Raw genomic sequence first — 23,797 nt, forward strand, 5'->3', positions numbered from 1 at the left:
CATTTGTCGATGAGCTCGGTGTGAGAGTGATTCCACATTTGTCGATGCGCTCGGTGTGTGAGTGATTCCACATTTGTCGCTGCGCTCGGTGTGAGAGTGATTCCACATTTGTCGATGAGCTCGGTGTGTGAGTGATTCCACATTTGTCGATGAGTTCGGTGTGTGAGTGATTCCACATTTGTCGATGAGCTCGGTGTGTGAGTGATTCCACATTTGTCGATGAGCTCGGTGTGTGAGTGATTCCACATTTGTCTATGAGCTCGGTGTGAGAGTGATTCCACATTTGTCGATGAGCTCGGTGTGTGAGTGATTCCACATTTGTCGATGAGCTCGGTGTGTGAGTGATTCCACATTTTTCGATGAGCTCGGTGTGAGAGTGATTCCACATTTGTCGATGAGCTCGGTGTGTGAGTGATTCCACATTTGTCGATGAGCTCGGTGTGAGAGTGATTCCACATTTGTCGATGAGCTCGGTGTGTGAGTGATTCCACATTTGTCGCTGCGCTCGGTGTGTGAGTGATTCCACATTTGTCGATGAGCTCGGTGTGTGAGTGATTCCACATTTGTCGATGAGCTCGGTGTGAGAGTGATTCCACATTTGTCGATGAGCTCGGTGTGAGAGTGATTCCACATTTGTCGATGAGTTCGGTGTGTGAGTGATTCCACATTTGTCGATGAGCTCGGTGTGTGAGTGATTCCACATTTGTCGATGAGCTCGGTGTGTGAGTGATTCCACATTTGTCTATGAGCTCGGTGTGAGAGTGATTCCACATTTGTCGATGAGCTCGGTGTGTGAGTGATTCCACATTTGTCGATGAGCTCGGTGTGTGAGTGATTCCACATTTGTCGATTAGCTCGGTGTGAGAGTGATTCCACATTTGTCGATGAGCTCGGTGTGTGAGTGATTCCACATTTGTCGATGAGCTCGGTGTGAGAGTGATTCCACATTTGTCGATGAGCTCGGTGTGTGAGTGATTCCACAGTTGTCGATGAGCTCGGTGTGTGAGTGATTCCACATTTGTCGATGCGCTCGGTGTGAGAGTGATTCCACAGTTGTCGATGAGCTCGGTGTGAGAGTGATTCCACATTTGTTGATGAGCTCGGTGTGAGAGTGATTCCACAGTTGTCGATGAGTTCGGTGTGAGAGTGATTCCACAGTTGTCGATGAGCTCGGTGTGAGAGTGATTCCACATTTGTCGATGCGCTCGGTGTGAGAGTGATTCCACGTTTGTCAATGAGCTCGGTGTGAGAGTGATTCCACATTTGTCGATGAGCTCGGTGTGAGAGTGATTCCACATTTGTCGATGAGCTCGGTGTGAGAGTGATTCCACATTTGTCGATGCGCTCGGTCTGAGTGATTCCACATTTGTCGATGAGCTCGGTGTGAGAGTGATTCCACATTTGTCGATGAGCTCGGTGTGAGAGTGATTCCACATTTGTCGATGCGCTCGATCTGAGTGATTCCACATTTGTCGATGAGCTCGGTGTGTGAGTGATTCCACATTTGTCGATGAGCTCGGTGTGTGAGTGATTCCACATTTGTCGATGAGCTCGGTGTGAGAGTGATTCCACATTTGTCGATGCGCTCGGTGTGTGAGTGATTCCACATTTGTCGATGAGCTCGGTGTGTGAGTGATTCCACATTTGTCGCTGCGCTCGGTGTGTGAGTGATTCCACATTTGTCGATGAGCTCGGTGTGTGAGTGATTCCACATTTGTCGCTGCGCTCGGTGTGTGAGTGATTCCACATTTGTCGATGAGCTCGGTGTGAGAGTGATTCCACATTTGTCGCTGCGCTCGGTGTGTGAGTGATTCCACATTTGTCGATGAGCTCAGTGTGAGAGTGATTCCACATTTGTCGATGAGCTTGGTGTGAGTGATTCCACATTTGTCGATGCGCTCGGTGTGTGAGTGATTCCACATTTGTCGATGAGCTCGGTGTGAGAGTGATTCCACATTTGTCGATGCGCTCGGTGTGTGAGTGATTCCACATTTGTCGATGCGCTCGGTGTGAGTGATTCCACATTTGTCGCTGCGCTCGGTGTGTGAGTGATTCCACATTTGTCGATGAGCTCGGTGTGAGAGTGATTCCACGTTTGTCGATGAGCTCGGTGTGTGAGTGATTCCACATTTGTCGATGAGCTCGGTGTGAGAGTGATTCCACATTTGTCGCTGCGCTCGGTGTGTGAGTGATTCCACCTTTGCCGATGAGCTCGGTGTGAGAGTGATTCCACATTTGTTGATGAGTTCGGTGTGAGAGTGATTCCACATTTGTCGATGAGCTCGGTGTGAGAGTGATTCCACATTTGTCGCTGCGCTCGGTGTGAGAGTGATTCCACATTTGTCGATGAGCTCGGTGTGAGAGTGATTCCACATTTGTCGATGAGCTCGGTGTGAGAGTGATTCCACATTTGTCGATGAGCTCGGTGTGTGAGTGATTCCACATTTGTCGATGAGTTCGGTGTGAGAGTGATTCCACATTTGTTAATGAGTTCGGTGTGAGAGTGATTCCACATTTGTCGATGAGCTCGGTGTGTGTGAGTGATTCCACCTTTGTCGATGAGCTCGGTGTGAGAGTGATTCCACATTTGTCGATGAGCTCGGTGTGAGAGTGATTCCACATTTGTCGATGAGCTCGGTGTGAGAGTGATTCCACATTTGTCGATGAGCTCGGTGTGAGAGTGATTCCACATTTGTCGATGAGCTCGGTGTGTGTGAGTGATTCCACCTTTGTCGATGAGCTCGGTGTGAGAGTGATTCCACATTTGTCGATGAGCTCGGTGTGAGAGTGATTCCACATTTGTCGATGAGCTCGGTGTGAGAGTGATTCCACATTTGTCGCTGCGCTCGGTGTGTGAGTGATTCCACATTTGTCGATGAGCTCGGTGTGAGAGTGATTCCACCTTTGTCGATGAGCTCGGTGTGAGAGTGATTCCACATTTGTCGATGAGTTCGGTGTGAGAGTGATTCCACATTTGTCGATGAGCTCGGTGTGTGTGAGTGATTCCACCTTTGTCGATGAGCTCGGTGTGAGAGTGATTCCACATTTGTCGATGAGCTCGGTGTGAGTGATTCCACATTTGTCGATGAGCTCGGTGTGTGTGAGTGATTCCACCTTTGTCGATGAGCTCGGTGTGAGAGTGATTCCACATTTGTCGATGAGTTCGGTGTGAGAGTGATTCCACATTTGTCGATGAGTTCGGTGTGTGTGAGTGATTCCACATTTGTCGATGCGCTCGGTGTGAGAGTGATTCCACATTTGTCGATGCGCTCGGTCTGAGTGATTCCACATTTGTCGATGCGCTCGGTGTGTGAGTGATTCCACATTTGTCGATGAGCTCGGTGTGTGAGTGATTCCACATTTGTCGATGAGTTCGGTGTGAGAGTGATTCCACATTTGTCGATGCGCTCGGTCTGAGTGATTCCACATTTGTCGATGCGCTCGGTGTGAAAGTGATTCCACATTTGTCGATGCGCTCGGTCTGAGTGATTCCACATTTGTCGATGCGCTCGGTCTGAGTGATTCCACATTTGTCGATGCGCTCGGTGTGAGAGTGATTCCACATTTGTCGATGCGCTCGGTCTGAGTGATTCCACATTTGTCGATGAGTTCGGTGTGAGAGTGATTCCACATTTGTCGATGAGCTCGGTGTGTGTGAGTGATTCCACCTTTGTCGATGAGCTCGGTGTGTGTGAGTGATTCCACCTTTGTCGATGAGCTCGGTGTGAGAGTGATTCCACAGTTGTCGATGAGCTCGGTGGGAGAGTGATTCCACATTTGTCGAGGAGCTCGGTGTGTGAGTGATTCCACATTTGTTGATGAGTTCGGTGTGAGAGTGATTCCACATTTGTCGCTGAGCTCGGTGTGAGAGTGATTTCACATTTGTCGCTGAGCTCGGTGTGAGAGTGATTCCACATTTGTCGATGCGCTCGGTGTGTGAGTGATTCCACATTTGTTGATGAGTTCGGTGTGAGAGTGATTCCACATTTGTCGATGAGTTCGGTGTGAGAGTGATTCCACATTTGTCGATGAGTTCGGTGTGTGAGTGATTCCACATTTGTCGATGAGTTCGGTCTGAGTGATTCCACATTTGTCGCTGCGCTCGGTGTGTGAGTGATTCCACATTTGTTGATGAGTTCGGTGTGAGAGTGATTCCACATTTGTCGATGAGCTCGGTGTGAGAGTGATTCCACGTTTGTCGATGAGCTCGGTGTGAGAGTGATTCCACATTTGTTGATGAGCTCGGTGTGTGAGTGATTCCACATTTGTCGCTGCGCTCGGTGTGTGAGTGATTCCACATTTGTCGATGAGCTCGGTGTGTGAGTGATTCCACATTTGTCGATGAGCTCGGTGTGAGAGTGATTCCACATTTGTCGATGAGCTCGGTGTGAGAGTGATTCCACATTTGTCGATGAGCTCGGTGTGTGAGTGATTCCACAGTTGTCGATGAGCTCGGTGTGTGAGTGATTCCACATTTGTCGATGCGCTCGGTGTGAGAGTGATTCCACAGTTGTCGATGAGCTCGGTGTGAGAGTGATTCCACATTTGTTGATGAGCTCGGTGTGAGAGTGATTCCACAGTTGTCGATGAGTTCGGTGTGAGAGTGATTCCACAGTTGTCGATGAGCTCGGTGTGAGAGTGATTCCACATTTGTCGATGCGCTCGGTCTGAGTGATTCCACGTTTGTCAATGAGCTCGGTGTGAGAGTGATTCCACATTTGTCGATGAGCTCGGTGTGAGAGTGATTCCACATTTGTCGATGAGCTCGGTGTGAGAGTGATTCCACATTTGTCGATGCGCTCGGTCTGAGTGATTCCACATTTGTCGATGAGCTCGGTGTGAGAGTGATTCCACATTTGTCGATGAGCTCGGTGTGAGAGTGATTCCACATTTGTCGATGCGCTCGGTCTGAGTGATTCCACATTTGTCGATGAGCTCGGTGTGTGAGTGATTCCACATTTGTCGATGAGCTCGGTGTGTGAGTGATTCCACATTTGTCGATGAGCTCGGTGTGAGAGTGATTCCACATTTGTCGATGCGCTCGGTGTGTGAGTGATTCCACATTTGTCGATGAGCTCGGTGTGTGAGTGATTCCACATTTGTCGCTGCGCTCGGTGTGTGAGTGATTCCACATTTGTCGATGAGCTCGGTGTGTGAGTGATTCCACATTTGTCGCTGCGCTCGGTGTGTGAGTGATTCCACATTTGTCGATGAGCTCGGTGTGAGAGTGATTCCACATTTGTCGCTGCGCTCGGTGTGTGAGTGATTCCACATTTGTCGCTGCGCTCGGTGTGAGAGTGATTCCACATTTGTCGATGAGCTTGGTGTGAGTGATTCCACATTTGTCGATGCGCTCGGTGTGTGAGTGATTCCACATTTGTCGATGAGCTCGGTGTGAGAGTGATTCCACATTTGTCGATGCGCTCGGTGTGTGAGTGATTCCACATTTGTCGATGCGCTCGGTGTGAGTGATTCCACATTTGTCGCTGCGCTCGGTGTGTGAGTGATTCCACATTTGTCGATGAGCTCGGTGTGAGAGTGATTCCACGTTTGTCGATGAGCTCGGTGTGTGAGTGATTCCACATTTGTCGATGAGCTCGGTGTGAGAGTGATTCCACATTTGTCGCTGCGCTCGGTGTGTGAGTGATTCCACCTTTGCCGATGAGCTCGGTGTGAGAGTGATTCCACATTTGTTGATGAGTTCGGTGTGAGAGTGATTCCACATTTGTCGATGAGCTCGGTGTGAGAGTGATTCCACATTTGTCGCTGCGCTCGGTGTGAGAGTGATTCCACATTTGTCGATGAGCTCGGTGTGAGAGTGATTCCACATTTGTCGATGAGCTCGGTGTGAGAGTGATTCCACATTTGTCGATGAGCTCGGTGTGTGAGTGATTCCACATTTGTCGATGAGTTCGGTGTGAGAGTGATTCCACATTTGTTAATGAGTTCGGTGTGAGAGTGATTCCACATTTGTCGATGAGCTCGGTGTGTGTGAGTGATTCCACCTTTGTCGATGAGCTCGGTGTGAGAGTGATTCCACATTTGTCGATGAGCTCGGTGTGAGAGTGATTCCACATTTGTCGATGAGCTCGGTGTGAGAGTGATTCCACATTTGTCGATGAGCTCGGTGTGAGAGTGATTCCACATTTGTCGATGAGCTCGGTGTGTGTGAGTGATTCCACCTTTGTCGATGAGCTCGGTGTGAGAGTGATTCCACATTTGTCGATGAGCTCGGTGTGAGAGTGATTCCACATTTGTCGATGAGCTCGGTGTGAGAGTGATTCCACATTTGTCGCTGCGCTCGGTGTGTGAGTGATTCCACATTTGTCGATGAGCTCGGTGTGAGAGTGATTCCACCTTTGTCGATGAGCTCGGTGTGAGAGTGATTCCACATTTGTCGATGAGTTCGGTGTGAGAGTGATTCCACATTTGTCGATGAGCTCGGTGTGTGTGAGTGATTCCACCTTTGTCGATGAGCTCGGTGTGAGAGTGATTCCACATTTGTCGATGAGCTCGGTGTGAGTGATTCCACATTTGTCGATGAGCTCGGTGTGTGTGAGTGATTCCACCTTTGTCGATGAGCTCGGTGTGAGAGTGATTCCACATTTGTCGATGAGTTCGGTGTGAGAGTGATTCCACATTTGTCGATGAGTTCGGTGTGTGTGAGTGATTCCACATTTGTCGATGCGCTCGGTGTGAGAGTGATTCCACATTTGTCGATGCGCTCGGTCTGAGTGATTCCACATTTGTCGATGCGCTCGGTGTGTGAGTGATTCCACATTTGTCGATGAGCTCGGTGTGTGAGTGATTCCACATTTGTCGATGAGTTCGGTGTGAGAGTGATTCCACATTTGTCGATGCGCACGGTCTGAGTGATTCCACATTTGTCGATGCGCTCGGTGTGAGAGTGATTCCACATTTGTCGATGCGCTCGGTCTGAGTGATTCCACATTTGTCGATGCGCTCGGTCTGAGTGATTCCACATTTGTCGATGCGCTCGGTGTGAGAGTGATTCCACATTTGTCGATGCGCTCGGTCTGAGTGATTCCACATTTGTCGATGAGTTCGGTGTGAGAGTGATTCCACATTTGTCGATGAGCTCGGTGTGTGTGAGTGATTCCACCTTTGTCGATGAGCTCGGTGTGTGTGAGTGATTCCACCTTTGTCGATGAGCTCGGTGTGAGAGTGATTCCACAGTTGTCGATGAGCTCGGTGGGAGAGTGATTCCACATTTGTCGAGGAGCTCGGTGTGTGAGTGATTCCACATTTGTTGATGAGTTCGGTGTGAGAGTGATTCCACATTTGTCGCTGAGCTCGGTGTGAGAGTGATTCCACATTTGTCGCTGAGCTCGGTGTGAGAGTGATTCCACATTTGTCGATGCGCTCGGTGTGTGAGTGATTCCACATTTGTTGATGAGTTCGGTGTGAGAGTGATTCCACATTTGTCGATGAGTTCGGTGTGAGAGTGATTCCACATTTGTCGATGAGTTCGGTGTGTGAGTGATTCCACATTTGTCGATGAGTTCGGTCTGAGTGATTCCACATTTGTCGCTGCGCTCGGTGTGTGAGTGATTCCACATTTGTTGATGAGTTCGGTGTGAGAGTGATTCCACATTTGTCGATGAGCTCGGTGTGAGAGTGATTCCACGTTTGTCGATGAGCTCGGTGTGAGAGTGATTCCACATTTGTTGATGAGCTCGGTGTGAGAGTGATTCCACATTTGTCGATGAGCTCGGTGTGAGAGTGATTCCACGTTTGTCGATGAGCTCGGTGTGTGAGTGATTCCACATTTATTGATGAGTTCGGTGTGAGAGTGATTCCACATTTGTCGATGAGCTCGGTGTGAGAGTGATTCCACATTTGTCGATGAGCTCGGTGTGAGAGTGATTCCACATTTGTCGATGAGCTCGGTGTGAGAGTGATTCCACATTTATTGATGAGTTCGGTGTGAGAGTGATTCCACATTTGTCGATGAGCTCGGTGTGAGAGTGATTCCACATTTGTCGCTGCGCTCGGTGTGAGAGTGATTCCACATTTGTCGATGAGTTCGGTGTGTGAGTGATTCCACATTTGTCGATGAGTTCGGTGTGTGAGTGATTCCACATTTGTCGATGAGCTCGGTGTGTGAGTGATTCCACATTTGTCGAAGACCTCGGTGTGAGAGTGATTCCACATTTGTCGAAGACCTCGGTGTGAGAGTGATTCCACATTTGTCGATGAGTTCGGTGTGTGAGTGATTCCACATTTGTCGAAGACCTCGGTGTGAGAGTGATTCCACATTTGTCGATGAGCTCGGTGTGAGAGTGATTCCACATTTGTCGCTGCGCTCGGTGTGTGAGTGATTCCACATTTGTCGATGAGCTCGGTGTGAGAGTGATTCCACATTTGTCGATGAGCACGGTGTGTGAGTGATTCCACATTTGTCGATGAGCTCGGTGTGAGAGTGATTCCACATTTGTCGATGAGCTCGGTGTGAGAGTGATTCCACATTTGTCGCTGCGCTCGGTGTGAGAGTGATTCCACATTTGTCGATGAGCTCGGTGTGAGAGTGATTCCACATTTGTCGATGAGCACGGTGTGTGAGTGATTCCACATTTGTTGGTGAGCTCGGTGTGAGAGTGATTCCACATTTGTCGATGAGCTCGGTGTGAGAGTGATTCCACGTTTGTCGATGAGCACGGTGTGAGAGTGATTCCACATTTGTCGCTGCGCTCGGTGTGTGAGTGATTCCACATTTGTCGATGAGTTCGGTGTGTGAGTGATTCCACATTTGTCGCTGCGCTCGGTGTGAGAGTGATTCCACATTTGTCGATGAGTTCGGTGTGTGAGTGATTCCACATTTGTCGATGAGCTCGGTGTGAGAGTGATTCCACATTTGTCGATGAGCTCGGTGTGAGAGTGATTCCACATTTGTCGCTGCGCTCGGTGTGAGAGTGATTCCACATTTGTCGCTGCGCTCGGTGTGAGAGTGATTCCACATTTGTCGATGAGCTCGGTGTGTGAGTGATTCCACATTTGTCGATGAGCTCGGTGTGTGAGTGATTCCACATTTGTCGATGAGCTCGGTGTGAGAGTGATTCCACATTTGTCGATGAGCTCGGTGTGAGAGTGATTCCACATTTGTCGATGAGCTCGGTGTGTGAGTGATTCCACATTTGTCGATGAGCTCGGTGTGAGAGTGATTCCACATTTGTCAATGAGTTCGGTGTGTGAGTGATTCCACATTTGTCGCTGCGCTCGGTGTGAGAGTGATTCCACATTTGTCGATGAGTTCGGTGTGAGAGTGATTCCACAGTTGTCGCTGCGCTCGGTGTGTGAGTGATTCCACATTTGTCGCTGCGCTCGGTGTGAGAGTGATTCCACATTTGTCAATGAGTTTGGTCTGAGTGATTCCACATTTGTCGCTGCGCTCGGTGTGTGAGTGATTCCACATTTGTCGATGAGCTCGGTGTGTGAGTGATTCCACATTTGTCGCTGCGCTCGGTGTGTGAGTGATTCCACATTTGTCGATGCGCTCGGTGTGTGAGTGATTCCACATTTGTCGATGAGCTCGGTGTGTGAGTGATTCCACATTTGTCGCTGCGCTCGGTGTGTGAGTGATTCCACATTTGTCGATGCGCTCGGTGTGTGAGTGATTCCACATTTGTCGATGAGCTCGGTGTGTGAGTGATTCCACATTTGTCGATGAGCTCGGTGTGTGAGTGATTCCACATTTGTCGCTGCGCTCGGTGTGAGAGTGATTCCACAGTTGTCGATGCGCTCGGTGTGTGAGTGATTCCACGTTTGTCGATGAGCTCGGTGTGAGAGTGATTCCACATTTGTCAATGAGCTCGGTGTGTGAGTGATTCCACATTTGTCGATGAGCTCGGTGTGTGAGTGATTCCACATTTGTCAATGAGCTCGGTGTGTGAGTGATTCCACATTTGTCGATGCGCTCGGTGTGAGAGTGATTCCACATTTGTCGATGAGCTCGGAGTGTGAGTGATTCCACATTTGTCGCTGCGCTCGGTGTGTGAGTGATTCCACATTTGTCGATGAGCTCGGTGTGATATTGATTCCACATTTGTCAATGAGTTCGGTGTGAGAGTGATTCCACATTTGTCGCTGCGCTCGGTGTGTGAGTGATTCCACATTTGTCGCTGCGCTCGGTGTGTGAGTGATTCCACATTTGTCGATGAGCTCGGTGCGTGAGTGATTCCACATTTGTCGATGAGTTCGGTGTGAGAGTGATTCCACATTTGTCGCTGCGCTCGGTTTGTGAGTGATTCCACATTTGTCGATGAGCTCGGTGTGAGAGTGATTCCACATTTGTCGCTGCGCTCGGTGTGTGAGTGATTCCACATTTGTTGATGAGTTCGGTGTGAGAGTGATTCCACATTTGTCGATGAGTTCGGTGTGAGAGTGATTCCACATTTGTCGATGAGTTCGGAGTGAGAGTGATTCCACATTTGTCGCTGCGCTCGGTGTGTGAGTGATTCCACATTTGTCGATGCGCTCGGTGTGAGAGTGATTCCACATTTGTCGATGCGCTCGGTGTGAGAGTGATTCCACATTTGTCGCTGCGCTCGGTCTGAGTGATTCCACGTTTGTCGATGAGCTCGGTGTGTGAGTGATTCCACATTTGTCGCTGCGCTCGGTGTGTGAGTGATTCCACATTTGTCGAAGACCTCGGTGTGAGAGTGATTCCACAGTTGTCGCTGCGCTCGGTGTGTGAGTGATTCCACATTTGTCGCTGCGCTCGGTGTGTGAGTGATTCCACATTTGTCGAAGACCTCGGTGTGAGAGTGATTCCACATTTGTCGCTGCGCTCGGTGTGTGAGTGATTCCACATTTGTCGAAGACCTCGGTGTGAGAGTGATTCCACAGTTGTCGATGAGCTCGGTATGTGAGTGATTCCACAGTTGTCGATGCGCTCGGTGTGAGAGTGATTCCACACTTGCGGATGAGCTCGGTGTGAGAGTGATTCCACATTTGTCGATGAGCTCGGTGTGTGAGTGATTCCACATTTGTCGATGAGCTCGGTGTGAGAGTCATTCCACATTTGTCGAAGCGCTCGGTGTGAGAGTGATTCCACATTTGTTGATGAGTTCGGTGTGAGAGTGATTCCACATTTGTCGATGAGCTCGGTGTGTGTGAGTGATTCCACATTTGTCGATGAGTTCGGTGTGAGAGTGATTCCACATTTGTTGATGAGTTCGGTGTGAGAGTGATTCCACATTTGTCGATGCGCTCGGTGTGAGAGTGATTCCACATTTGTCGATGCGCTCGGTGTGAGAGTGATTCCACATTTGTTGATGAGTTCGGTGTGAGAGTGATTCCACATTTGTCGATGCGCTCGGTGTGAGAGTGATTCCACATTTGTCGATGAGCTCGGTGTGAGAGTGATTCCACATTTGTCGCTGCGCTCGGTGTGAGAGTGATTCCACATTTGTGGATGCGCTCGGTGTGAGAGTGATTCCACATTTGTCGATGAGCTCGGTGTGAGAGTGATTCCACATTTGTCGATGAGCTCGGTGTGAGAGTGATTCCACATTTGTCGATGAGCTCGGTGTGAGAGTGATTCCACATTTGTCGCTGCGCTCGGTGTGTGAGTGATTCCACATTTGTCGATGCGCTCGGTGTGAGAGTGATTCCACATTTGTTGATGAGTTCGGTGTGAGAGTGATTCCACATTTGTCGATGCGCTCGGTGTGAGAGTGATTCCACATTTGTCGATGAGCTCGGTGTGAGAGTGATTCCACATTTGTTGATGAGCTCGGTGTGAGAGTGATTCCACATTTGTTGATGAGCTCGGTGTGTGAATGATTCCACATTTGTCGATGAGTTCGGTGTGTGAGTGATTCCACATTTGTCGATGAGCTCGGTGTGTGAGTGATTCCACATTTGTCGAAGACCTCGGTGTGAGAGTGATTCCACATTTGTCGAAGACCTCGGTGTGAGAGTGATTCCACATTTGTCGAAGACCTCGGTGTGAGAGTGATTCCACATTTGTCGATGAGCTCGGTGTGAGAGTGATTCCACATTTGTCGCTGCGCTCGGTGTGTGAGTGATTCCACATTTGTCGATGAGCTCGGTGTGAGAGTGATTCCACATTTGTCGATGAGCACGGTGTGTGAGTGATTCCACATTTGTCGATGAGCTCGGTGTGAGAGTGATTCCACATTTGTCGATGAGCTCGGTGTGAGAGTGATTCCACATTTGTCGCTGCGCTCGGTGTGAGAGTGATTCCACATTTGTCGATGAGCTCGGTGTGAGAGTGATTCCACATTTGTCGATGAGCACGGTGTGTGAGTGATTCCACATTTGTTGGTGAGCTCGGTGTGAGAGTGATTCCACATTTGTCGATGAGCTCGGTGTGAGAGTGATTCCACGTTTGTCGATGAGCACGGTGTGAGAGTGATTCCACATTTGTCGCTGCGCTCGGTGTGTGAGTGATTCCACATTTGTCGATGAGTTCGGTGTGTGAGTGATTCCACATTTGTCGCTGCGCTCGGTGTGAGAGTGATTCCACATTTGTCGATGAGTTCGGTGTGTGAGTGATTCCACATTTGTCGATGAGCTCGGTGTGAGAGTGATTCCACATTTGTCGATGAGCTCGGTGTGAGAGTGATTCCACATTTGTCGCTGCGCTCGGTGTGAGAGTGATTCCACATTTGTCGCTGCGCTCGGTGTGAGAGTGATTCCACATTTGTCGATGAGCTCGGTGTGTGAGTGATTCCACATTTGTCGATGAGCTCGGTGTGTGAGTGATTCCACATTTGTCGATGAGCTCGGTGTGAGAGTGATTCCACATTTGTCGATGAGCTCGGTGTGAGAGTGATTCCACATTTGTCGATGAGCTCGGTGTGTGAGTGATTCCACATTTGTCGATGAGCTCGGTGTGAGAGTGATTCCACATTTGTCAATGAGTTCGGTGTGTGAGTGATTCCACATTTGTCGCTGCGCTCGGTGTGAGAGTGATTCCACATTTGTCGATGAGTTCGGTGTGAGAGTGATTCCACAGTTGTCGCTGCGCTCGGTGTGTGAGTGATTCCACATTTGTCGCTGCGCTCGGTGTGAGAGTGATTCCACATTTGTCAATGAGTTTGGTCTGAGTGATTCCACATTTGTCGCTGCGCTCGGTGTGTGAGTGATTCCACATTTGTCGATGAGCTCGGTGTGTGAGTGATTCCACATTTGTCGCTGCGCTCGGTGTGTGAGTGATTCCACATTTGTCGATGCGCTCGGTGTGTGAGTGATTCCACATTTGTCGATGAGCTCGGTGTGTGAGTGATTCCACATTTGTCGCTGCGCTCGGTGTGTGAGTGATTCCACATTTGTCGATGCGCTCGGTGTGTGAGTGATTCCACATTTGTCGATGAGCTCGGTGTGTGAGTGATTCCACATTTGTCGATGAGCTCGGTGTGTGAGTGATTCCACATTTGTCGCTGCGCTCGGTGTGAGAGTGATTCCACAGTTGTCGATGCGCTCGGTGTGTGAGTGATTCCACGTTTGTCGATGAGCTCGGTGTGAGAGTGATTCCACATTTGTCAATGAGCTCGGTGTGTGAGTGATTCCACATTTGTCGATGAGCTCGGTGTGTGAGTGATTCCACATTTGTCAATGAGCTCGGTGTGTGAGTGATTCCACATTTGTCGATGCGCTCGGTGTGAGAGTGATTCCACATTTGTCGATGAGCTCGGAGTGTGAGTGATTCCACATTTGTCGCTGCGCTCGGTGTGTGAGTGATTCCACATTTGTCGATCAGCTCGGTGTGAGATTGATTCCACATTTGTCAATGAGTTCGGTGTGAGAGTGATTCCACATTTGTCGCTGCGCTCGGTGTGTGAGTGATTCCACATTTGTCGCTGCGCTCGGTGTGTGAGTGATTCCACATTTGTCGATGAGCTCGGTGCGTGAGTGATTCCACATTTGTCGATGAGTTCGGTGTGAGAGTGATTCCACATTTGTCGCTGCGCTCGGTTTGTGAGTGATTCCACATTTGTCGATGAGCTCGGTGTGAGAGTGATTCCACATTTGTCGCTGCGCTCGGTGTGTGAGTGATTCCACATTTGTTGATGAGTTCGGTGTGAGAGTGATTCCACATTTGTCGATGAGTTCGGTGTGAGAGTGATTCCACATTTGTCGATGAGTTCGGAGTGAGAGTGATTCCACATTTGTCGCTGCGCTCGGTGTGTGAGTGATTCCACATTTGTCGATGCGCTCGGTGTGAGAGTGATTCCACATTTGTCGATGCGCTCGGTGTGAGAGTGATTCCACATTTGTCGCTGCGCTCGGTCTGAGTGATTCCACGTTTGTCGATGAGCTCGGTGTGTGAGTGATTCCACATTTGTCGCTGCGCTCGGTGTGTGAGTGATTCCACATTTGTCGAAGACCTCGGTGTGAGAGTGATTCCACAGTTGTCGCTGCGCTCGGTGTGTGAGTGATTCCACATTTGTCGCTGCGCTCGGTGTGTGAGTGATTCCACATTTGTCGAAGACCTCGGTGTGAGAGTGATTCCACATTTGTCGCTGCGCTCGGTGTGTGAGTGATTCCACATTTGTCGAAGACCTCGGTGTGAGAGTGATTCCACAGTTGTCGATGAGCTCGGTATGTGAGTGATTCCACAGTTGTCGATGCGCTCGGTGTGAGAGTGATTCCACACTTGCGGATGAGCTCGGTGTGAGAGTGATTCCACATTTGTCGATGAGCTCGGTGTGTGAGTGATTCCACATTTGTCGATGAGCTCGGTGTGAGAGTCATTCCACATTTGTCGAAGCGCTCGGTGTGAGAGTGATTCCACATTTGTTGATGAGTTCGGTGTGAGAGTGATTCCACATTTGTCGATGAGCTCGGTGTGTGTGAGTGATTCCACATTTGTCGATGAGTTCGGTGTGAGAGTGATTCCACATTTGTTGATGAGTTCGGTGTGAGAGTGATTCCACATTTGTCGATGCGCTCGGTGTGAGAGTGATTCCACATTTGTCGATGCGCTCGGTGTGAGAGTGATTCCACATTTGTTGATGAGTTCGGTGTGAGAGTGATTCCACATTTGTCGATGCGCTCGGTGTGAGAGTGATTCCACATTTGTCGATGAGCTCGGTGTGAGAGTGATTCCACATTTGTCGCTGCGCTCGGTGTGAGAGTGATTCCACATTTGTCGATGCGCTCGGTGTGAGAGTGATTCCACATTTGTCGATGAGCTCGGTGTGAGAGTGATTCCACATTTGTCGATGAGCTCGGTGTGAGAGTGATTCCACATTTGTCGATGAGCTCGGTGTGAGAGTGATTCCACATTTGTCGCTGCGCTCGGTGTGTGAGTGATTCCACATTTGTTGATGAGTTCGGTGTGAGAGTGATTCCACATTTGTCGATGCGCTCGGTGTGAGAGTGATTCCACATTTGTCGATGAGCTCGGTGTGAGAGTGATTCCACATTTGTTGATGAGCTCGGTGTGAGAGTGATTCCACATTTGTCGATGCGCTCGGTGTGAGAGTGATTCCACATTTGTCGATGAGCTCGGTGTGTGTGAGTGATTCCACATTTGTCGATGAGTTCGGTGTGAGGGTGATTCCACATTTGTTGATGAGTTCGGTGTGAGAGTGATTCCACATTTGTCGATGCGCTCGGTGTGAGAGTGATTCCACATTTGTCGATGAGTTCGGTCTGAGTGATTCCACATTGGTCGATGAGCTCGGTGTGTGAGTGATTCCACATTTGTCGATGAATTCGGTGTGAGAGTGATTCCACATTTGTCGGTGAGCTCGGTGTGAGAGTGATTCCACACTTGCGGATGAGCTCGGTGTGAGAGTGATTCCACATTTGTCGATGAGCTCAGTGTGTGAGTGCGATTCTATTACATGATACCGACTGACATCCATCTTCTGATCCTCATTGTGATGCAACCTGGAAACTCTTTACAATTCTGTCATGTGTATAACAAGCATGGTGCAAAATTCCTGGGCTCATTTATATCCAACTAGTTTTGTAGAAACTCCAAATCTAATTTTCTAGATGAAGTGCAAAATGGAGGATGAATTAAAAGTAATTCAATGGCGATTAGTATTTTCCCTGTCAGTTGAGATTCATGCAGTATACCAGGTATTGCTACATCAGATATATTTTTTAATAGACTGTAAATTGCTTCATTCAGCCATTGGGTTTGAAATGCAGCATTTAACTGTTGCACTGTTAATTGTATGTCTTTCTATCTTGTTCATTTGCTTGTGCCTCGGTTAGATAACCAGTGTTAAGTGGCAGCTAATTCTGTACAACTGTGTAATACTGCATTTTGAACCCAAGGAGGGCTAAACCCAGCATTTTACACAGTGTAAACTGCACAACCTTTTGTAACTGCAGCCCCAAATTCAAACCATTTCAATCCAGCATTGAAAAAAGTACACCATGATTGCGATGACATCAAATGACATTTGCTTGCTGCAGAGATTTTTCTTGAAGTGCCACAGAATTCTCGGGCGTATGGAAACTTCAAAGCGTGATGAGGTTATGCGAGTCTATAAAATGACATAAGTAAATCTTCTCACGCCAAATTATCGGCCATGCAATTCCAGTATTTTTTGCAATGATGTGAAAGCAAAATACCACAAACGTGACCCCAACCTTCCTGTCGCTTGCCATTTCAACTCACCATCTTACTCTGTTACCCACATGTCCGTCCTTGGCCTGCTGCAATGTTCCAACGAAGCCCAACACAGGCTGAAGGAGCAGCACCTCATCTTCCAATTAGGCACTTTACAGAATCCTGGACTTAACATCGAGTTCCAGATCTTCAGACCATGAATGCTCTGCTGCATATAGAACCCCCTTTTTAATACAATTTATTTTGTCCCAATCATCCCCCCTCCCACTGAGCCATCTGTCACTTGTTCTTAATTTTTGCTTTCACAAAGTGCTCACCCTTGTTATGCTATTAACACATTCTGCGATCTTATCTTTGTGTCACTATTAGCACCTACTTTAGTCATTAACACCATCATTAACACTCCCTCTGTCGTGTGCCCACGACATCTTTGTCCACCAATTTTTACTTTTTCCACCCATCCCTGACCTTCCATTTTGCTCCACTCCCCCCTAAAGAGCATGACATCCATCGCATTTTGCCCTCTCTAACTCTGAAGAAGAGTCATAAAGACACGAAGACACGAAGCTGCCAGACCGGCTGAGATTTTCCAGCATTTTCTCTTTTTATTTTCTGCAATGACTTCTGTGAAATTTGCAATGAATGCAACAAGAATAACTTTCATTGAGGCAATAAAACATCCCAAAATGCTTCAGAGGAGTGTTAACACATATCAGGAGATAGAAGCAGGTGACCAAGAACTTGGTAAGTTCTAATGGGTGTCTTGATGGAGGAACAAGGTCGTGAGGTGGAGAGATTAAGGGAGAAAAAATTGAAGTTTTGGGTGTAAACAGCTGAAGGCACAGCTGAATTAGGGGTGAGGAAATGGGATGCACAAGTGTCCAGAATTGGAAAAACCTGAGTTCTCATAGGTATATAGAGATATGAGGACATGGAGGGACTTGAACATATTTTAAATTTGAGGTGTTGCTGAATTAGAAACCAATGTAGAGAAGAGAGCACAGGGTGATGGGTGAGTAGGACCTGATGTGAGACAAAACAGAGACATCAGAACCTTGGATGAAATTAAGTTCACAAGGGCTACAAGATAAAGCTGACCAAAATGGTTGTGGAATAATCACATCTGGAGATAACAAAATCCCGGATGAGGATTTTAGTAGCAGATGGGCTAAGGCAGAGGCACAAACAGGCAATATGTGGAGGTGGAAATTGGTAGTCTTTGTGATGAAAAGGATATGAGGTCAAAAGCTGTATCCTGGTAACGATATGTAAACAGTGTGGTTTGACACTGTGGCACAGTGGTTAGCACTGCTGCTTCACAGCGCCAGGGACCCGGGTTCGATTCCCAACTTGGGTCGCTGTCTGTGTGGAGTTTGCACATTCTTCACATGTCTGCGTGGGTTTCCTCTGGGTGCTCCGATTTCCTCCCACAGTCCAAACGATATGCAGGTTAGGTGGACTGGCCATGCTAAATTGTCCCTTAGTGTCAGGGGGACTAGCTAGGGTAAATGCACGGGGTTACGGGATAGGGCCTGGGTGGGATTGTGGTCCATGCAGATTCGACAGGCCGAACAGCCTCCTCCTGCATTGTAGGATTCCATAATTCTACCTCCGATAGCTATGGAATCAATGCCTAGGGAACAGAGTTGACTGCAGGGTCTGCTGATAATTGTTTCAATCTTCCCAATATTTGATTGAAGATCATTTCTGCTCAGACTAGGTATCAAACAAACAGTGTGACAAATGACTGTAGGGATTGAGAGAGGTGCTGATAGTAAAGTAGATTGAGCTGGGTGTCACCAACATATCTATGGAATCTGATATTGTGTTTTCAGATGATGTTATCAATGGGCAGCATATAGGTGAGAAATAGGAAGGGGCCCAAGGGTAGATTCTTGGGCGACGCCAGAGTTACTGGTGTGATAGTGATGAGAGAAGCCATTGAAGGTGGTTCTCTGGCTATGACTGGATAGATGAGAAAGCACACAAAATAAATGATAGTGAAAACCTGCAAATACCTATGACTTGCTTCATTCAAATAAAAACGAACACTTGCATGTCTAAGAACAATAAAAAAATGTCAGGTTTCGTCTGTGGCATTTGTTTAAATTATGATCAGAGCCAAGAATAAGTTGGATGAAGCTCAAAAATGTAACTTATAATGATGGAGCAAAGAAACAATCCATGTCAATCTGAATAGGCAGGCAGCAAATACTTGATAACTGAATTCCAGAGCCTCAAATCAGCCGCACTATTATATTTTGATACCTATCATCACAAGTGCATTGAAAAATGAGTACAGATGGCTGTCAGAATGCTGACACAGGAGGAATCAGTAAATTGGATTGAGAAAACAATTACCTTGCATTGTATTTATTCCAGCATCTAAGTTTTGATAAATCATTCCGTTATGTGAACAGAATTCAAAGCACTGACATCCACCTCCATCTGTGTCCTGATAAGAATGAACATAAGCTTTTTTTGTCCTGATAAGAATGAGCATGAGCTTTTTCTGAGCTGCATCTGTAGTCGAAGTTCTGGAATCTGCATGTTCTCTGATATGATGTGGAGATGCCGGCGTTGGACTGGGGTAAGCACAGTAAGAAGTCTCACAACACCAGGTTAAAGTCCAACAGGTTTATTTGGTTGCAAATACCATAAGCTTTCGGAGCACTGCTCCTTCGTCAGATGGAGTGGATATCTGTCAGATGGAGTGGATATCTCCACTCCATCTGACGAAGGAGCAGTGCTCCGAAAGCTTATGGTATTTGCTACCAAATAACCTGTTGGACTTTAACCTGGTGTTGTGAGACTTCTTACTGTGTTCTCTGATATCCAGTGTTTAAAAAGAAAATCTCAAGAGCTATGTATTTGTTAGGAAAATAGGAATTGAAGCAAGAGCATTCAGCTTCTCCAGACTCTCCATTCCATTAAATTATAGCCGATCTGTGTGTTTGTTCTATCTGCCCACCTTTGTTCTCAAACCCTCAATAATCAGTGGGTAACAAAAATCAATCCATCTCCGTTTTGAAAATTTCAGTTTAGACTTAACAGTTCGTTGGGGAAAGTGTTTGAAATTCCCTCTAACCTTTGTGTCAGGAAGAGCTTCCAGATATCACCTCTGAACAGCCTGCCTCTAATTGTAATGTTCGACCCTCACACCAAAAAAATTGTTGCCCTGTATCCACTCCATCAGATCCTTTCACCATCTTAAACAGCTAGCTTAGATCACCCATAAATCTTCTAAATTCAAAGGCAGACAAGCTTAGTCTATGCAATGTGGGGGTGGCACGGTGGTGAGCGCTGCTGCCTCACAGCGCCAGAGCCCCAGGTTCAATTCCGGCCTCGGGTCACTGTCTGTGTGGAGTCTGCACATTTTCCCTGTGTCTGTGTGGGTTTCCTCCGGGTGCTCCGATTTCCTCCTACAGTCCAAAGATGTGTGGTTTAGGTTGATTGGACATGCTAAATTGCCACTTAGTGTCAGGGAGACTAGCAGGGTAAATGTATCGGGTTATGGGATTAGGGTCTGGGTGGGATTGTTGTCGGTGCAGGCTCGATGGGCCGAATGGTCGCTTTCTGCACTGTAGGGATTCTATGATTTTATGATAATTTAACCCTTTTAGACATGTTCAGGGTGTTTTTTTGACAGTTTTGTTTCTGCTGATGAAAAGTTGTGGGTGAGTCTTTGAAAGAGGACAATAATTATACAAATCAGAGTAAGTTTAAATTATTTATTATGGTAGTGTATTAGATTTAGTATAAATGCTGGGGTATTCTAAAATGGATAGCTCTCCTTGTAGAATAATGTAGCCCATTTAAATCACAATTTATTTGACCAGGTAAGTTACAACCGCACAGCAGCAGAAAAACAAAGTCATTTTCAAGGTTATTTCTTTATAAAAATGTATTTATTTTTGGTGCAGTAATGTCACTGAGTTCCTAACCAGTTAAACATCACACACATTCTGAGGGATGTCTATGAGGGAACACATTGTTTCAGATGTAGAAGCTCCTGTTCATCCACCTCAGAGGACTCTAAAGTCTTCCATTCCAGCATCCAATTGATTATTAAATAGTTCTCCACAACTCTTGAGGGTTTGCTCTATATATCATTGCATATGAATATTCTGATATCAGTTCTAAATTTGCCTTTCAGTAGTTTAAACTTGTGACTCTTGTCCTGCTCTCACTATTGGTTTGATAATTATCTTAATGTACTTTTTCTGTAGCATTTACTGTCTGATGTGTCTCGAAGATCACCATTTAGTTATTGCATTTCAAGCTAGAAATGCCAAATTTTTGTCAGTGTCTCTTAAAGTTTAGACCTCTATCACTAAAGATCAGCTTTATACATCCTTGCTGCATCGCCTTAATGTTTGAACATCTGAGCACAACCGGACTTTGTACTCAAAAGTGTGGTCTGATCAGAATGCCAAACAGTTTGATCCTGATTACCTTTGATTTGGACTCTGTTGTTTTAGCTATAATAGTTGAGAATTCTATTTGTAGTGTTGATTACTGTTGGACGCCATCTCTACTAACTTGATTAAGTCTTTAACTATTTCAATACCCTTCCTGATGTGCTTTATTTTATACTTGCTTGCATTAAAGCTCACTGACTATTGTTCTGCTCATTTAAATATTTTGTCCAACTCATTTTGCAATGTCTGAGCGGTATTTCCACTGTCCTATGGCAGTTTGAGATAAATTACAAAGCTTTGCATTGAGCTTCTGTTTTTTTCCTACTCGAACACAACTCTTGCGACAATGGACTGAATTTTACATTCCCGGGCTGGCAGGTTGGAAGGCAGGGAGGTGGGAGTTAAAAGAAATCCAGTGGGCAGCTTGCCCGCTGCCTATTGGCCCTAGTCAGTCTGAAATTTTATAAGGGGGGTGTTGGGTAGGTTTCGGGTGGCTTGCTCTCACTTGGGCCTATTGAGGCCACCAGGATTTTACCCTTGGTGGGGAAGGCCCACACACTGGAAAACCCAGCAGCTTTAGCTGCATGGGCTGTTATTGGGACGAGGCACCTAAAGAGGTCTCTTGGGTCCTCAGAAGCTCTCCCCCACCAGGTTATCCCCACTCATAACCCTCCAGCCTGGCCTCTTGAACGAAGCCCCTACCTGTTACTGGGACCCCATTCTGGACTTACCCGAGCTCCTCAATGTGGAGGTACTTTCTGTTGTCCCAGCAGTGGCCACCATGTCTGTCTGTTGTTGCTGGGACAGTAAGAAGTCTCACAACACCAGGTTGAAGTCCAACAGGTTTATTTGGTAGCAAAAGCCACTAGCTTTCGGAGCGCTGCCCCTTCGTCAGGTGAGTGGGAGTTCTATTCACAAACAGGGCATATAAAGGCATATATGCCACTCACCTGACGAAGGGGCAGCGCTCCGAAAGCTAGTGTGGCTTTTGCTACCAAATAAACCTGTTGGACTTTAACCTGGTGTTGTGAGACTTCTTACTGTGTTTACCCCAGTCCAACGCTGGCATCTCCACATCATTGCTGGGACTACATAGTTGCTGACACTCTATAAGGTGGGGCCTCCACCCAAGTTAGGGGCAGAAAACTCACTTTAAAGCAATTAACACTGCTCCCAGAGTTAAATCACTACGAGGCAGTGGTCAGGATCATCAGCAGGCTGTCCCCACTACTACTGAGCTGGGGGGAGGGACTAAAGAGCCTTATAAAATTAAGATCAATGACACATTATTTTCCACTGTTCAGCTAATTAAAAAATAATAATTCGCAAGGTTTACTTTAAATCCTCACTTCTTTAAATTCTTTTCAGGGACTTTGTCAAAAGCTTTTTTTGGGAATCGAAGGGTTGAAATTGGTCTTAGGCAAAGGATGCAATAGTCCAACCAGCAGCCTGTTTTACACCAGGCAATTTTGTAATCAATACAAATGAAAATCAAACAGGGTGTAAAGTGGTGGCCAATTAGTAACACCTATTTTGTATTGCTGCCTAATATGACCCCAATTTCAATATGTTACCACAGGCTTAAAGCTTTCCACGGTCCATTTTGGTATCGTTTCCTTAAAAAAGTTAAATCTATATTAGCTGCTGTTTGTTAAATTACCTTATTGGTAATCCTCAAGTTTCCTGCTGATAATTAGTTTTATTATTTGGAACAATACTGAAATAAGGTGAGTGAGTCTGTACGATGGCTATTTCTATTTTGTTGTTCTTTATGCCAATAGGCATCATATTAGATCCTGACTAACAGTCACAAGAATGACAGTGTATTATGATGCCTGAGTGAAAAGCTATCAAATAATCAAAGAATTAACATTTTATAAATACTCATTTGAGCTATAAATATTGGTGATTTTTCATTTACCAAAGTAAATGCATTATTAAGGTAATGTGAAACAAGAGAACAGATTCTCCCAAAGTACAACAGAGGCAAACATAGTTGCATTTTAAAGTACCCATTTTTGTGGAAAGTTCAGCTGATACTGTCAGGAATCTATGGATAGAGGTCAAAGGTTGCTAGGAAGGATACGATCAGTGCCAGGGAACAACACAGCGCCTCTGATCATTTCTCCCATGATGCACCCCACTGACCAGTTATCAACTGAAAACAGAATGGAATGAAGGATAATTAACGTGCAATACAGGATAACTAACAAACAAGGTAACTACAGCTGCCACAATACAGAAAACCAATGAAAATTATTAAAGACAATCAGCGCTTTTTCAAAAAGCCCTGCATACCTGCAACATTTTCTTAAGAATTGGCAATAAAAACAGAAGCAAATTGACAATTCCCCCAGAAATAAAACCATTTTGCAGTTTCAACGTGAGCTGAAATGTTTAGAGCCCCGAATTTCTCTGAAATGGGGGTTCTTGCCATATCATCCACGGATGGTTCAGCGGCAGGAAGTCAACGAAGATTCAGGGCCCCCTTTTTATTTTTTTTAACCCTTGAACTAATTGCTTGTGCAGTATTCTGTAAATATTCTGTGAAACAAACACCCACTGGTCTTCACAAGCAATCAATCATTTTCTTTGCTGACCAGATACTAGCTGCATGCCGTTCTCTCTGGAGAATGCATGCCTGGATTAACATGGACATCTTGGTGCAATCAGCTAGAAAATCTCTGCTTTCAGCACATTTAATCCATCAATTATTACAAGTTTACACACCAAGTATAAAAATAATGCATGTATTCCATTTATATATAGCTATTGTTGTCAGAAATTTGTAGCTTTC

The 23,797-nt window shown here is 46.6% G+C and overlaps 1 protein-coding gene across 6 annotated transcripts in view; it reads right to left on the reverse strand.

Moving 5' to 3' along the window:
• mapk10 (mitogen-activated protein kinase 10) overlaps nt 1-23,797 on the reverse strand; it is a 127,633-nt gene that overhangs the window by 34,192 nt on the left and 69,644 nt on the right. For 2 of the 6 annotated variants that reach the window (XM_078215754.1, XM_078215573.1), the window contains exon 6: nt 23,087-23,158. The exons of the other annotated variants lie outside the window; for them this stretch is intronic. In XM_078215754.1, the coding sequence (XP_078071880.1) occupies nt 23,087-23,158 (72 nt within the window). The remainder of the gene's footprint in view (nt 1-23,086; nt 23,159-23,797) is intronic. 6 annotated transcript variants of the gene reach the window in all.

This window comes from Mustelus asterias, chromosome 1 (assembly GCF_964213995.1).
Source record: "Mustelus asterias chromosome 1, sMusAst1.hap1.1, whole genome shotgun sequence".
Taxonomy (NCBI): Eukaryota; Metazoa; Chordata; class Chondrichthyes; order Carcharhiniformes; family Triakidae; genus Mustelus; species Mustelus asterias.